This window comes from Anas platyrhynchos, chromosome 4 (assembly GCF_047663525.1).
Source record: "Anas platyrhynchos isolate ZD024472 breed Pekin duck chromosome 4, IASCAAS_PekinDuck_T2T, whole genome shotgun sequence".
Taxonomy (NCBI): Eukaryota; Metazoa; Chordata; class Aves; order Anseriformes; family Anatidae; genus Anas; species Anas platyrhynchos.
Window position 1 is genome coordinate 61814249 of NC_092590.1, and position 17422 is coordinate 61831670.

A 17422-nucleotide genomic window follows, 5' to 3' on the forward strand; every position below is an offset into this window, starting at 1 on the left:
GACAGAAAGGTATTTTTTAAATGAACATTTGAATGAATGTAACAATAAAGAATATAAATATAGCAAAAGTAAAAGAGAAGCAAACTGAAGGCGTAAGAATGACTACGAAAACTATTAAATAAGAATATGACATTCATGATTGTGATCACATTGGACAAATATGACAGGGAGACTAACTGTTATATAAACAAATTGGTATTTTAAAATACGCTTCACGTGATACATAGAGAGGTGACCTACTCCTTGTGAATTAGCTCAGAGAATCAGAGAATACTTCCAACTAGAAGGAAGTTAGGGATGGAAGTTCTCAAAACTGTATCAACTTTATTTCTATCAAAGTCAGTAGTGAAGTGTCGTAAAAAAAAAAAAAAAAAAAAAAAAAGACCCATGCTGGTGCTGAACACTGTTACATTGTTGGCCATCTTGATATATAGGCAGAAGCTGAGCTATAAAGACTTAATGGTCCTATACAGGAATGAATTATTACACGGACCTCATTCTATATGGGAGATTGTATTCTGTAAGGATATTATGAGATATAACGGTCAGTTTTTCAGGTGCATTCAACTTTACATCCTTCACAATGAGAAGTATGTAATAAGCAGTTCAGAAGATCAATGTGGTTGCTTTATTCAATGAAGAACTATGGTCCTACAAAACTGAGTTTATAAATAATGTATGTATGGAGTACCTTTTCATCTATTTCCATCCCAAAATGGGGAAGCATGATTAAAAATACATGTTATCCTTTCAGCTAAACACTTAAAAAAAAAAAAAAAAAGATAATTTTACTCAAATTTACAAGAGTTTAAGGTTCAAGAATCATTGGTCATTGCTGAATGCAAATAAGCACAAAGGAAAAATATATTAAGTTAGCACAATTGATCTTTCATCATTTCAAATGGTACCTTATAAAATTTCCTGTAAATTCAGCCTGAAATACTCCCATCATTGACTGTCATCAAGTAGAGCAGGGTCACTTTGGGAAAACCCATTCTCAGTGATGTAAATTACAGGGATATTATATGTATCCTAGAACAAGAGAGCAGAAGTTTTATTCAGAACAGATGTAAGAAAGTCCATAAAATCAGATGCATTACCCTCTATCTTTTCTAAGCTACAAACTAAAACTAGTTTTCATCAAATTGCACTGACCCTATTAACTTAATTTTCCATGAGCTGACCTTTTATGACTAACAATGGAAAAGCAAAACTGTGCAAATATCCATGAAGACAGTGAAATGACTTATTTTAATGAGAAGACTAAAATATCTTTCCTGCATTAGCATCTGCTTATTGTCACTGCTCCTTAACCCCTTGGTACTGGCAGTCACCGCACGTCCCATTGCCAGGAGTAGATGCATGCCAGGAATGCCTTACTGCTGGAATCACAAAGATCATTTCTGGAGTTCAAAAGATGATATAACACTGGTGTGTCATTTCAAATTGTAAAATAGCTATCAAGTACAAAGGCAATAGGAAAATACTAAGGTTCCTACTCTTAATAGATAGCATGCAAAAATTAAATTAAGAAAATCCCAAGGTGACTCGTCTATTTATGTATTGTACAATGTCTTATGCCATCCAGATGGGCTCCTCAAAAAAACAAATCACTCATATTACTCATTGGATTCTCAGAAACCTCATTGGCCAGCTAACAGTGGTTAAGTAGTCCTGTGAGCCTTATGTCATACCTTGATATAATACAGAAGTCAGTGTAAACCCCATGGTACTACAGCCAGCCACAAACTCCCAGTTGCAACAGGCCAAGAAGGATCCGTTATTTGTTCAGCCTCAATGGCCATTGAGACGCTTAGATTCTTGTCTGTATTTCTTGATCTTAAGTGAAATAGTTCAGAGCAAAGAAGTCAGCAGTATTCATGACCATCATTTTTAACTCTTTACTGAATTCCAGAAGCCTTGATGATCAGTTCATAAAAGTGAATGTGTTACTGAAATATTGAATTTCTGTCTGGATATTCACCATCAGTAAATACTGTTCTGATAAACCTGTCTAAGGTAAAGGATAGCTGCCATGTAAGCTCTGGTACCAGGTTTTATTGTAGCTGAGGCTATGCCCTTTTCACAACCATCTACATCAACAGCATAAGGCTTATTAATAGTGATCCACAGATTCACTCAGTCTTCAAACGCTCTGCAGCAGTATTTTGCATGAATATCAAAAGTCTCAATGATCTTTTCAGATCTCCAGCCCCTTTATCTTCTAAAGACTGAGGTAAGTCAAAGTGATACAGTGAGCAGGATGCCATTTGCCAAGTCATTAATGATTTTGTTGACGTAATTGACTCCCCAAAACACTGAAAGAAATATGAATGGGTTAACTTATTAAATTTATTACATTTTTACACATGAAGATACCTCACTGCACATTTTTCTCTGTTATGAGATGCAAACATTCTCTCTCAACTACATGCTGACTACTGTTACAAGACCCCAGAGTTGGCAAAAATGCTCAGCACACATCTTCTATTCAGGCACATAAAATAAAATGAGGATGCAAATTTTCAAAGTAGATCACTGGACTCCTCGGGAGAAACATAATTCTGATGGGTGCTGGTCACATGAAAATATAATCCTTTCATTAAAATGCCTGAATGGCAGCCCAGCTGCTTGTACAAAACCAGAATGCATTGGAAAAATCCTGACACTTCAGAGTATGACAGGTAGATTTGTTCCAATGGAAGTATTTCTCTCCTTGAGAACTCTATCTTTTAAAAACTTTAGTGTCACATTCAGCGAGGTAATCAAGCTGATCTTTTATGATTTGAATTTGGTTAGCTGGGTAAACTGCTTCCTCTCGGCTGTTCTGTTTTCTATCGCTCTCCATGCCTACATCAAGACAAAGAAGATACTGTCAATGTACTAAGTACTTTGCAGTGGTGTGAATTTAATCGTTCCCTCATTCAATGGGGCATCCTACCAAATCTACATGAAATTTATGGCTTTTCTTGGTACTCTGATAGATTTTAGGTGTTTAGGGCACTGGTCTATTTAGCTACCAACTTGAACAGCTTTGCAATATTTTATCCAAGCAACCAACTCTCTTCCTTTTACACTACCGTTATGCAGACAATTCAGTCTCTCTGGTTCTAAGAAGGAATTAGCTCACCTTTCTAAAATCTCATGACTTCCAACCTTTCTTGTCCCCCGTTGATAAGACAGAGTTCAGCTACAATTTCTTGGATGCACTGTTAACAGCGGCCAGCACTGGGGATGCATTTCTAGAGGCTTAAAAGGAATCCACCTTCTGTTCAGATTTAGCAGTGGCTGACATGAATATGCTTCCTAAAGGACTATTTTTACGCTGCTCAGAGTTCACTGCAAGTTTAAATATCAAAATACCTTAAGCTCTCATATAAGCATTTTTAATTTTGCTTAAATCCAAACACAGCTACATTGCTTTTAAGCCTTTTGAAAACATTAGATATAGCAAAACACATCATAAGCTCTGGTTCAAAGAGTATCAATTAGCCTGCTCTTTTACTAGAACTATCTGGTTTAGTGAGGTAATTGGAAAAGGCCAACAGAGGCCTTGAATTATTATTTGTTAAGCTAAGAGGCTCCAGCCAGGAATAGGTCTCCATCATGCCACTGGAATTTAGAATCAGACAGCCTTTGCTTCAGAGAGTTGGGCTAAATATACCAAAGTGTTTAAGAACCTTAGAAACCTAAAATTCATTGAGGGTTTGTGGGTCAGCTGCTTAGGAAATGTCTATCCCTAGGAGTTGCTGTATTGAAGCCCAAAACTGAAAAAGGTCTAAAAAAGTTGAGAACTCAGCAGAAAGGAGGAGGAAGAAAGGAAAACTAAGCTGCACAAGTTAACAAAATGTAGGCTTAGGAGATTACATACGGTTTGTATTATTATTATCAGTGTGTGAACCAGAGATTTTTTTAATTCAAATGAGGAAATTGGTTCAGTAATAAATATGTCTCTACTGTATTGTACTATACATTCCCAGCAGTGTGTAGGTCCAGCTTTGTGTGTATTGATATCAGGCTTCAAATTATCCTAATTGCAAATGACTGATCTTAAGGATTTGTGTCAAATTGCTTTTTTAATGCAACATATACTGCAGCAATCAATTATGAACCCCACATATAGACAGTGTCTTCTTGTAAGCAAACAGGTGCAAACACATGTCTTAGCACAGCAAGACTCAATAAGTTTGTTTACAAAGTAATTCACAATAAATCTCACAGGTAGTTTGCTTTTTCTTCCAAGCACAGCACCAAAAGAATTCATTAAATTCTGAGGAGATATATGCACCCACATAAAAAGAGGAATGATTATATCAGAACTGCAATTTTTGAGAAGAATATTCTTGCAATTTACAACAAATTAGGTGCAAATACAGTTTGTGTCTGTTACGTTTGAACAGTGACCCATTTAAATTCAGAGGGACTGGCTGTGTGTTAACTGTTACTGGTGGGACTACAAGTTTTACTACATAAACATAATCTAGGGAAAACAATCCTTCACTAGTATATAATTCTACCATGTTGAGAGTAATGGTCAACTAGAAGACAATACTTTTTCTTATTCTAATTTTAAAATTATAAATTACTTAGTACAATTTATAGCATTTAAGCTCAACCAGCTACCATTCATTCTTTGCATTTCAATTAAACAACAATATTGGGAAAGATTTATCCTTTGTGTTAGGGAAAAGAGAGAGAGAGAGAGACAAAGAAAGAGGAATCTAACTGCATCCCTGAAAAATATGTCAATTCAAAATTCCAGATTTTGCCATACCTTCCAGAGTAGCCTGGTTTAGTGTTTATGGCTGTATCTGTGGGTTAGCTAAAAGCAGAACTACAGAAGAAAACTTTCCTCCAGGAAAATGTGTAGATAAGTGTTGTGATTTTTTTGGAGATATCCCATAATTCTGGTATTACAGACATATAGGAGCATTTTGTCATGGTAAATTGAAGGATTCTTCTTTTCTCCTTTCTATCATCCCATCCCAATTCCCTGCCTCAATGCTGAAGTGAGGCTAAGCATCAAACTCTCTCAGACCTAATAGCCCCATGTCTGCTGCTTCTGTCTTCCTCCACATCTGCACCTAGTGTTTAGCAGCTAACCTCTTCTGCTCGGGGCAGCTACTAGGACATAAATAATTGCGCGAAAATTCTTCAAAACCAAACTTGGTCCTGACACGTTTTAAGAACAAGACACCTACAGCACTGCTTCTTTAACAGACCCCACCCCCACTGAGTTGGAAACAGAATTGTTTTAAAGGTTTTCAAATGTCCTCTGTTTTAGGTGTGAAATTGGTAGTGAATCTCTTGGTGTGAATGATTTCATTTGAAAGGACATTGCTCTAAGCTTTCTAATTCTTCACATGCTCTTTGTAAAAATGTTTATATAGAAGATGATGGCCTTTCCGTGCTAGGCAGTTACAATTGCTTCAACAGATCACTGCACAAGAGAAGTGAACTCCTGCCTAATGAAAGCTGGCCTACTTGGAGTTCCTCCAATGCCCTTTCGCTAAATGTAAAGTTCATAATATTAATCAGGCAACTGCTTATACTGGGGATCGAGTGAACATTTTCTGAAATTATAGCCGAGTTTTGTCAAAATGTTAGCTTTCCTTACCAAGTCTCTGCTATCTTCCACTCCAATGACTGAAAAACAAAGCCTGTTCAGCGGGCAGCTCTGTGGCATTGCATGGAGCCTGCAGCACTAGCTGAAGGAATATCAGTACAGGAAGAAACCACAAGGACCCAGCCAAATTTAAATTCAATGTGCCACAAAAAGCATTCCAAGGGAAGGACAAGCTGTGCTAGTAAAAGTGGGCCACATATTGTAAATTTTGGTGGCAAAGGGAAGGCTTCTGTTCAAGCCTCTACGGGATGCTGGCACAGCTTTTGCAGTCATGCTCGGCAGGGGAAAATGGCTGGTTGGTCTGTTTATAGCAGATCCACCAACTCCCCCCCCCCCCCGAATTCTTGAAACAAAGGCTCCTTTGCTCTCTGGTGAAAAATATAATCTGCAGAGGACAGACTGCTGCCTATTGAACAGCCAAGCTCTCCATGACCAAAATCCTGCAGAAAAATATTGCTTCTGCTTCTTAGTACTGATCAGAAAAACCAAGAGCATTTTCTTTGAAGCCTTCCATTTTTGCAATCTTCAAACCAGTGGAAGAAAAGAATTTCCAAGGCAAACATGGCCCCAGAAGTGCAAAGGTATATATCTTCTTGGTAGAACTGAGATTCAGAGTAGGAGATGGAACTGAGATTCAGAGGTTCATCCAAATCTGCTTTGCATGTTTTCCTCAGAATGTTATCCTCCCAGCATACAGGAGACCTCAGCCAACTGCTTTGATTCTCCCATTCTTTCTGGTTCAGCTTCAGTTGCTTTTATACTTCACAATTCTCTTTATTTCATCTTTTTTTCCATTCCCTATTTTCTTCAGGGAATGCTGCCATTTCCATTTATTTTTTTTTCTAGTAAGTCACCTTCATCTTTCCCCCAGTCTATACCAACAGAATTAAATAAAGAAATCAGATGTGCAACAAATTTTATACCTGACATCTAGCAATCTGGCCAGCTTTTTTTTTTTTTATGTGCTGTATCCCTTTACACATATACTTTTGTATTATCTGCTGAGGTTGTGAAAACTCTTCTCCTCAGAGCAGGAGCTGTCTTGTGTTTGTCACAGACATAGTTCCTAGCTGAGTCTGAAGAATCCCCTTTAGTTCTCTAAAATAAATAAATAAAAAAAAAATCTGGAAAAAAAAGTCCCTCAGCGTAAAACAGTCGACATGAAGTTCAGTACGTCAGAGTATACTGATAATCTATCTAAATGTATTTGCCAAATAAGAGATTTGTCTATTGTAAGCCATCCAAAAATATCCTTGTGGCTAGGATTCCTGTAACTAAAAACATTCTGATGAGGCAAAATGATTTAAAGTTACAATTAAACTGAAGTAAGCAAAAATACATAGGAAACATAATACTAATCCTATCCCAAAAGATTGTGCTATCCAAAGGGATCTAGAATATTAATTAGTAAGTTGTTGCAAACCTATAAAAAATCATCCCATAATTACTCTGAAAAAAGTTGCAATTTCAAAGCTACACTGCAGAATAGCATACTGGATTAATTATGCCAGACTGCAGCAATAACCTTGAATTAAAGCTGCAACCTTCTATTTTTAAGAAACAATTGCCTTTCTGGTTGATGAAACCTGTCGTCCCATCAGGTAACAGACGTGACCAGGAAAGAGAAAAGCGATAATGAGTCAATCCAAGCTGTTTGATACATTTCAAATCTTCCTCCCACAGAGTGTAGCTGCCACAAGCTACATCACCAGTCTGGTTCTTGAAAACTCGATCTCCTCCCTGATGGGTGAATGTGTCCCAGACATTAGGGCCCTTTCCATCTGCATTCCAGCCTTCTGCTTGAAAAACAAAACTTGGTTGTTACACTTTTGACATCAAAAAGCATATGTTGAATGTAAATATTTACCACGAAATAGGCACAAGAACCTCAAAATCCTAAAAGCAAATCAAGCAGTATCTCCCTCCCCACATCATTTAAAGTAACTAGGAACTTTCAAGCATTAGTATATATATTTGCATTAGGTTTTGCATTTATTCATATTTTTGCTTGCTGCTAATTATTTGAAAATCCTGTTTCAAAAAGTACAAGTTCTGACACACTTCATACTTCCTTAGCCAAAAATCAGATGTTTGCAACTCTGGAGATATTACAAGTTTTCACAAAGGGCATTTTCTAATGCAGCTTCCATCCATAAATGTAAAAGATCAGTCCATATCAAAGAAAGCCTTTAGGGTATGAGAAATACATCCAACAAATAGGCACTTATGGCTTTCTAGATGTCCTTTGAAAATCCTGACAGTCTGTTAAAAAGAAAGGAATGCCATTATGAGCCATGGCCCTAGGCATATACAAGCTGAATTAATAACACAGCTCTGAAAAACTTCTGCTTTTTGCTTAGCCAAACGTTCACGGAAATGAATTTTAAATGTTCAAAATCCCTGCACCATTTTCTTCACTCTCATAGTTTTGGGAAATTTCTTTACAATCCCAAAAACAGAGATAGTGAGATTACGTTTGAAATATTTAAAATTTAGCTGTTGTTTGAGATTACACATCATTAACATTACATAGAACTTAAGCCAAACAAATGCACCTTCCTTCCTGACAAGCTTCTTTGTCTTTCCAGAGCAATGCTGTAACGGAGGCAAACATTTCATTTTTAATGTGGAGAGTAATGTAAACCTACACTCAAGTAAGATTTTATCATAAAATTCCAAATAACCCCAAAATGACCAACATCATTTACCAGCAAGATTTTTCAGAGCTCCAGTGAATGCATTGTTCCAGGGTTACTCTCTAAAAACTAAAATGACATTGTGTGTTAAAATCATGTATAAATTAAATATCAGTTGGGTTGTAAGATTAATAACTATATAATAGCTACATATCAATCCTCAATAAAAGTGTTTTAATAATCAATTAGTATCATAGAAATTAGAGATGGAGGAGAACTATTAGGAGGTCATTGAGTCCATCCCCTGCCAACGCAAGATTGCTCCCTTAAGTATATTCGGTACTTAATACACATCTGTCTTATTAAATCTAAGTTTAATGCAAGGTTAAGCATATTGAAGACACTTAATTTAAAGCATTACTAAAATTTGTAATATCACTTCTATAACCTAGCTTTTCAAAGATCATTGTCACATTTCATGTTCTTTACAGAATTTTATTGCAGCACACGAACACCAATACATCTACATTTGGTTGGTCAGTAAATTAAACTCTTATGTGGGACAACCTTCAAAGTAGGTCAAATTTTAGATCCAGACAATTTGAGTTTCTCTTAATCTCAGATTTTATCACAGACTTTGCACTCTGCCTGTATGGTCTTTAAAAAAATACTGTACTAAGAATTTTCTCTATCCTGTTTTTGATTTCAAATATGCCTACAAAAATAAATATTCATTTCAGAGGAGCGCATGAAATAACAAACAATAGTAATTCTTTGGTGGTACATAGAATATGGAAGCCTTTGAGAGCAGGCTTCCTGCACCACATCAGCATGATACAGCTCCTTTTTCACCATGGTGGGGGTAAAGGGAAGCCAAAAGCTGCCAGAATGGGCAGCTAAAACACCTTCGTTTAAGAATCAGCAGCTAGTACAGATGCTGCACCATTGCTTTTTGTGTCTGCCTTCCTCCAGCGAAGGAGATGAGAGGGAGGTGGAGAAGCATTTGATTTTCAGCAGTCTGACAGTACTTCTCTGGTGGTCATTAGCCACTATAAAGCCAATGGGGGCTGTGGCAAACAGACCCACTTTCAAGCATTCCTCATCTTGTTCAGAGAGCCTCTCTGTACCATGTGGAGTACCTGAGCTAGCTAAATAAAGTGTAGGAAGCAATCCAGGCAAGGCAACAGAGAGCTCCACATACACTAAAGTATCCTGCTGAGCCACAATTAGCCTGCACAGAGCTCTGCTCTGCTTCAGCTAGCTTCAATGGACTGAGCCTGCACCTCTAAGCTTGTTCAGAAACCTCTATGCTACACGGCAGTTCATAGTGGAGACATACCCTGAGTTTTAGCAAGCTTCAGGGCCAGGAAAAAAAATAAGCGATGAGGAACTGATTTACTGATTTTACATTTCAAACACACAGGTGAGGTTTAGCTATCAAATCCTTACTTAGTACAATAATATGCCATCAAGTGATTAATCTAATGATGAACATGATGAAAGGTGATGCATATTCTCCATTCTCTGCAATTATTACAATAGAATAAGATAGGATTGTTTTCCTTTTCAGTGGAGCTAGTGAATTGGGGCTATTACTGATCAGACTATTTTAGTTTTCATCTGCTTTCCAAGTTAGGTTTTCTTCTAACTCAGATGTGCTTTTACCTTTCAGAGTGAAGTTTTCCTGGCCTGGTCTCTGCTAGGCAAAATTTTGTTTGAATTAATGTAGCTTGTATGTAGGCATATGAAAGAAGTGAAGAAAACCACTTTTACCATTACAAGAATTTTTTGCAACTTTTCCCTCCTTTCAAAGAAAAAAAAAATCAAGCAGAGAGTTGAAATTTAGCATAGAAATGGCCCTCAGTAAGAAGAAGTGCCTTTGAGTGTTCTGGTGCAAATTGATTTTGATTTGACTGAGTCATGAACCTCTGAAATCTGCACTTTGAGCATGCAGAGTACAATTGGTATGATTTTTTAGCACTTTGAAATATACAGAGTGAAGAAGGTTGTGCTGTGCATAAATACATAGCTGACAGTAAAAAAAAAAAAAAAGTAGACTGTCAGCCCTTGTCTCATCTACTGTGTATCTTGTGATATGTGCAGCAACTGGGTTTGGAGTCTACAAGAACTATTTCTTCAATCGTGCTGCCTTTAAGTCAGAAGCTGCATAGCTTCCACAGCTTTCAGGAGGAGGAATTCCCTGTTGAGTTTCTTACTTCTGTGGGAAAAGGGTCATTTGAGCAATGTCTAGACCACATTATAGATTTTTTTTTAACGTTTCTCCCACTCAGAGGCCTTAGGAAAGCTCATTAAAAATACATTAAGAGAACATTAAAGTTGCACATCTAGCCACTCAAAAGGCAGGAAATTATAATGTCATCTGTATGCACACACAATTCACATTTTAAGAATTAGTTAGCAGAGCTCTGCGCGTTGCAGGACTTGAGTTAGGATCTGGCCCAGAATATCGATTCCCGGGGACGAGTGAGCTGTTCAGGCTATTAGGTGAAACGAGCAGAGCTCGTTAAAAGGTTCCAGGCATGGGCAAATATTCTCACTTTCAGCAATAACCAAGAACTAAAGGCTACATCCTCAAAGACAATTTTAGATCTACAACTCCCATTTAGGCACTGAAATCAATGGGAGCTAAGTGCCTGTACGCTGCAGGGTATAATATGAGAAAATCAGATCTATATGTATTTTAGAGGTCTCTAAACACACATTTATGAAGAGAGAAAGGTTGGGGGTTTACAGCTGTCAGTGTCCCTGTATCTTATAGATTTGCATTCCCTACTCTGCCACATAGTTTCTTACCATGCTGGGCAAACTGTTTTATCAGTGGCACATGCTTGGGGGGGTTCTCCCACTGTTAACCTCCCAGTTCACAGTTTTTCATATTCTTTGAAGATGAATTCCTCCTTGAGGACCCCCATGAGTACCAATATCTGATGAGGGAGTTCTTCCATCCGTGCTCTTTTGGAACAGCCAATAGTAACCTACCTAAAGTAGCTCTAGAGAAAGGAAATAAGAGCTGGTGGGAAAATGACTTATTTCTGTCCTCCTCCCCCTCCCCCCCCCCCCAGTAGCTAGTGGTGGAGGTTCCTCCTCCATTTCCATTACCTAACCATATTTCTGAGATCTGAATCACCTTTTAGCCTCTTCTTGCTGCTCAGGCCAGAAGTGTTTAAACAGAAGTGCTACATGCATTTGCATCAGAGGCAGCATCCAGGCAGTGAGGCAAAGATCAATCACGCTCCTTCCTGGATCCTGACTTCCTGCTCACTTGAAACTTCCTTAACACTTTGGCAGCTAAAAATTGACACCTTCAATTTGATATGCCGCTGTAGCTGCACCCCAAGCAAATCCAGCTGGAAAAGCAATATCCTCTAGCACCAGCTGCAGAGGACAGGCGAATACACAGCATTATGCGATGCTATGGAGATGTGGGCTTCATTTGCAGACAACAGTTTCTGGCTCGATCACTCTTCCACTTGTTACAAGCAGATTCTATACTGAAGACAAAAATAAACCCTGTGCAGCTTCACAAGCTGAAGGGTAAGCCATGCACTTTGCATATCTCCGGATTAAAGCAGAGAGGTGCAGTCAGCTAACAGTGAAAGCGAAAAAGGCAGCAGTGGAAAAGCCTACAGTGGTCACAGTAAAAGGGCTCCACCTAGTCCGCAGCATCGGCACACAGAGCAAGTTCCCATTTCCCTTCACCTCCCCCTCGTATCCCACTCCCCAGCCAAAGGACATTGAGGACCCTCTACTCATCATAAATCCTTCAGTCACCAGTCAAAGAATCCTTTCTACCCTTTCCTAGCTTCAAAAAGCAGCAGTACCTCTGCATTTCTGGCATCAAATGTATATTTTTTCTCTCCCCATACCAAAACAATTGGCCTGTCCATGCTGCAGTGGATGGGAAAGGATGTTTTAGCCATTACATGGTTAGCAATGGAAATCAATGAGTAGGAAAGTAAGTTTTATGTGGGAGTACGGGCAGATCTTTCTCTTTCTTTAAAGTCCCATTGATGCTCTTTTTTTTTTTTTTTTCTTTCTAGATTAGCAATGACAACCTTATGGCACATGTGCCAGGCTCAGCATCTGCAGAGAGAGCAGCCCTCAGGTCTCTGCCTCTACCTTCTGCCAGAGCTGTTACTGCTCCCCTGCCAGCAGGCAGAGAGGGAAGCAGCAGCAGGAGGACCACTCTGGGTAAGACTGTAACAAGTGGGATGGGCTGAAAGTCTTCACTGTACCTTTCCAGAAAGCTGCAACACCCGGCACACTAGATGGCACTACTGCAAATTCTCTCTTTTTTTTTTTTTTTTTTTTTTTTTTTTTTTTGAGTTAGAGGAGATTTTTCTCCCATTTATTATTCTACCAAAGCTATACCACTTTTGCCAAGGTCAGTATCTGCACTTATTGGACTGCTAAGCAATAATGTCTGACAACTAATATTTTTTCTTTTTGTTTACTTCTTTTTCACCTTTTTGATTTTGAAACCTTTCCAGGTGAGGACCTACTCCTGCAAAGTGTTATACATGCATGTAATACTTTCTTTTACAAGGAAAACAAGAAAAACCTTAAGATACACAGAAAAGCCACTAATACAGCTAGCGCACATACTTTTCCCAGAAATATGCACAACAGAATAGTCAACTTATTAGGAAAATATATTCCTTGCAGAGATGCAGAGAAGCTGATTTAAATCCAAAGTGCACGTTACAGAACCAGACAGTGCAGATGCAATGCAAAATGAATCAGGCTTTCACAGCAGGCATGCATTTCCTCAAGTGTCTTTCAAAGAAAAGGTAAAAGCTCTTTGAATACAAAGGAACAAAGGGGGAAACGAGGCACAACATACCAACTTTTACTCAAAACACACATTGATGCATAGTTCAGACAGACATACATATTTCTCACATGTTTCTTACCGATGACTAAAGACTGATGCAACGAATGAGTTAATGCTCTCTGGTGGAAGCAGCCTCCTCAGGCTTTCATTTGCAAAGAGGTAAGCATTGGACAGTTAACACTAAAACTCATCAGGGACATCTTAAATCATGATTAATAGGTATTAATGAACCAGAGTAATTATGCATATTTTTTACATCATTAAATGTTATTGGTAGGTACCTTTTAAAATGTAAGTGACATTAAATCTTTTCCCAGAAAATCATACAATTCAATTTCACAAGAGATATAATAAATATGTAACTCAATAATATGGGGGAAGAGGCAGACAGGAGATAGTAGCAATAAAAACCCAATAAAAAGTTTTATAAAAATGCTTAACCATAAAAACAAGGCTAAAAAGTGTCACTGCTGATTCTCTGGCAGGAATCAACAGAGACAGAGATGGGTTTTAGGAGAGATTGAGTGGGAGGAAAATATTCCATAAGCAGTCTGGGGAAGAGTGAACAAAATTTGCCTCAGAGGTTAAGGCAGATTCACAGTAATGAGATAGCAGACTATGTCAGATAAGTAGGCAGATACTGAAAGATACAGAGCTTCAAAATTCAGAGAAGCTGAGTTTATAGCAGCTAATCTCAAACTCTTCTGGCAACCCAATTTCTAGATTTGTAACCCCACTTTGGCTAGCATTTCTGGACTCACGAACCTATTTCTTGTTTCAGAAGTGGGACTTGCAATCATATTTCCATTAGACCCACCCAATGTCATGGCCTTTAGGATGCATTCCTGGCTCATTCAGCCTTCATCCTTTGGCAATTTCCCCCACATCTAATAAGTAGCCTCACCTGTACCTAAAATTTTGTACCTAAAAAAATGTACCTACCCTTGTTTTGTCCAATACATATGTACCAAATTATAAGAGAACTTAGTTTTACCTAGAAGCAATTTTTTTCCAGACTAGATTTCATTGTTTTTGTTTATTTGTTTGTCTGTTTTCACATTTGCACCGAAAGAGATTATATGTAAATAAAAGAACACAAACAAAATATTCCTAGGAAAATTTGAGCAGTTCTTGGATATCCAAACACACTTGGATAAACTGGATAACTGGATAACTTGGATAAACTTGAATAAAATTTTGGTAAGTCAATAAATAACAAGAGTAATTGGGTTTGATGTTAAGAGTTGGCAACCTGTCTTTATAAAATTCTAGGTATTATATAAAGGTCAAGGGTGACCAGGTTTTGGTGTCGGTACCTTTAGTCATGTGGGATTAATTAATAACAGAGGAACTGTATCTTGTCAAAATTAATTTTCCCCAACTGATTCTGTTTCTACATATCTTATCCTGTTTCTACATTCTTATCTACATATTATAAATATGTTTAATAACATTTACTATACAATTTAGAAATAAAACTTTGGAGGGGTTATGAAAATTCAAATCTCTCTCCTGAAACAGTACGCTGTGCAGGAACAGAAGAAGGATACAGATGCTTTGGAAGCGTATGTCTCTGAAACAGCCAGAGATAGAAGTTCACATATTCTGCGAGTTGTCTTTGAAATTGCTACTCATAAATTTAGCTTCCATCCCTGGCAACATAATGGAACAGCTATTGAGAAAACAAATTTACTAAAACACTTTGAAGCCTGCCAGACAAAGTTGATTTTTTTTTTTTTTAATTTTATTGTGATACAAAATTAATGAGCAGACAGCAGAAGATATACTGTCATGTGCCTGAATATTATCAGTATACTGTTTTCTTTTGGACATTTTAGCACTGATCTTAGGTGTTCTCACTTACAGAGACAGTTTCCATCTTGCACTGTTGATGCAGGAGAGGACTCCTAACTTTGATCCCCTAAATTAAGCCTTAATTAGAAGCCTCTGCTGGGCTGTGGATTAGACTTTCTTCTCCCATTTCTGCTGTGTCAAAATACTGTTCCCAAGCTTAAATCAAATTGGAAATGAACTCTCATGTTGACTGAAATGAAGGGTGATGACAAACAATGAAGGGTAATGATAAACAATAACTTTGAAGGGAGGCATTTAGTGCAGTACACAAAGATTAGTATTAGTTCTGATCTCATTTAATAGCTTCAATAATGAGCTAGAAGAGGGAGTAAATGGTACATTAATGAAATCTGCAGATCTATTAAACTAGGAGGAGCTGAGCATACTGCTGAAAATGGAGAAATAATACAAGGGGTCATGGCAAGATTAGAAACACAGGCAGAATATTGTAATGACATTCAGTTTAGAAAATAGAAGAATAATATTTGGGTTAAAAAAATAATCAACAGGTGGTTATAGGTATAATGCTGGAAGAGATTTAATATTAAGAACACTGGGAAAATTAGGCAAGAGTCTGTAACTGAGAAGTAGAGAAAAACAGTGAAATTTGGGCAGAACTATTAAAAAATAAGCAGTAATGACTCATCTTAAGCAGCTCTTCTACCATCAGCTCTCCTCTGCATTTAGTCTGGGCACTGGAAAAACAGACTATCTGTCAGATGTTCAGAGATTGTGTAACTACAGATTTTTTTCCAGGAAGAAAACTTAGAAGCAAGCCATCCATTTAACAGAGTGTTGTCCTTCATGGAGTGAATGACATAACTGTGAGCCAGTGGCTAAAAGACAGTAAAAGCATGAGACTGAAGAAATAAAATATTCTCCCACTGCTTCTGGTAATTGCATCATGCAGCTTGATTTTTTTTGATATTGCTGAGAAAACTGCCGATGCAATGCCAGCTGCTATGAACTTTCCAATACCAGATATATGTGCACAATATCTTGGAGAGCTAAAGCTAGTAGTGAGCAAGTTAATTCCAGTTGAGGAACTAACACAAACTAATCTTGCTGGGAATAATGGGTCACAAGCTATAGTGGAGTGCCAAAGTAATGTTTTATCACTGCCTGTACCAGAGAGGGTTTCGGCAATTTGGCATGGCACAGCATTAGGATGTATAGCATGTATGTAAAGTGATATTCCATATTGGTCATCAGTCATCAAAAGTCCTTGGTAGCTCTTGGCTGTTGAAGGAATCGTCCTTTATTGCTGAGTGCCTCCATACAGAATTTTTAAGTGGGCCTGACCACTCAAGAGTTTGTCACTGTCACAACATTATGACCCAACACTGAGTGTGCAGAGAACAGGGCATTGATCCACAGCTTTAAATTTGCACACTTCAGTAGAAAAACTGGCTCATGTAAAACCACGCTGTATTCATTTATATCTCAGCGTGCCCTGCCGTTCCAGGTTCCTGGCTTGTTCACCTTCTAAGTGAACAGGCTTAAAACCAATGAGCTGTCATGCAAAAATGTCAGGATAAAAAAAAAAAAAAAAAAAAAGTAGAATAAAGGAGGACGCGTATATGAAAACCAACACACAAATAAATGATACCAGAAGCATGAGAAAAAGAAAGAGAAAGCATGAGGCATGAGAAAGATCTTTTGAGAATTACACTTGTTTGTTGAGAAAGCACCTTTTTACCGATGTTTAAGGGAGAGCAGCCTAAGTTTTTCAGAAATTGTCAGTTTCAAGAAATCAGTATAAACTGCCTACTGGCAAAGTTGCTTGATTTGATTTTGCCAAAAAAATATCTGCTACAGCTAATCAGATTGACTGAAAGTGGTTAGGATGACATCTGAATGATTTTAAATGAAACCTGTTACCATTTTTAAAATAGAAGGTCCAGAAATCTTACATGCATTTGAAAGCTGTGCAATTCCTTTGTTCATGATATTTCTCCATAGGGCTGAATTTTCAAATGTGTGTATTATCTTCACTGCACATACCAAGCTTTGTTTTCAAACCAGTATTTTTTTCCCCATATGTACACTTTGTAATCCCAACACTTTACCCAAGGGTTACCTCTCTTTGTAACATCATTCATGTGTCTATATGAATGCAAATCTGTGGGTCAAAAGTGATTGTCTTGAAAATGTAGGCCCAGTACCTGGCTGTTTTGCTGCTTTCTCTGTGAAACTTCTGCCTTGTTCACAACTAAATCACTTTTATCCTTAGAAACCTGGCAGATCACTTGGGTTATACTACTGGATCTCATTTACATGCTGTCTGTATTAATCTCCCACTGTAGCACTCTCAACTTGCATATTTCCCTGCACAGCAAAGGTTTTTTTGTTGCAGGTTTCTGAGCCCATTGAATGATCAACACGAAGATGAAGGCAGGAATTCAGCCAAAGCCAGGCAGAGCTTGCACTGTGATGGCAGCCCCATGCACG

General features: G+C 37.8%; 1 protein-coding gene across 1 annotated transcript; it reads right to left on the minus strand.

Annotated features, from left to right (window-relative positions):
• Positions 1–909: 909 nt before the first annotated feature.
• On the minus strand, positions 910–12170 carry LOC101799786 (cytosolic beta-glucosidase-like). Its single transcript, XM_072036788.1, is given in 9 exon segments — positions 910–1032; positions 1695–1843; positions 1846–1927; positions 2011–2216; positions 2219–2262; positions 2264–2306; positions 7189–7422; positions 11586–11658; positions 12105–12170. Coding segments are annotated over 9 exon segments (1020 nt in total).
• Positions 12171–17422: the final 5252 nt, after the last annotated feature.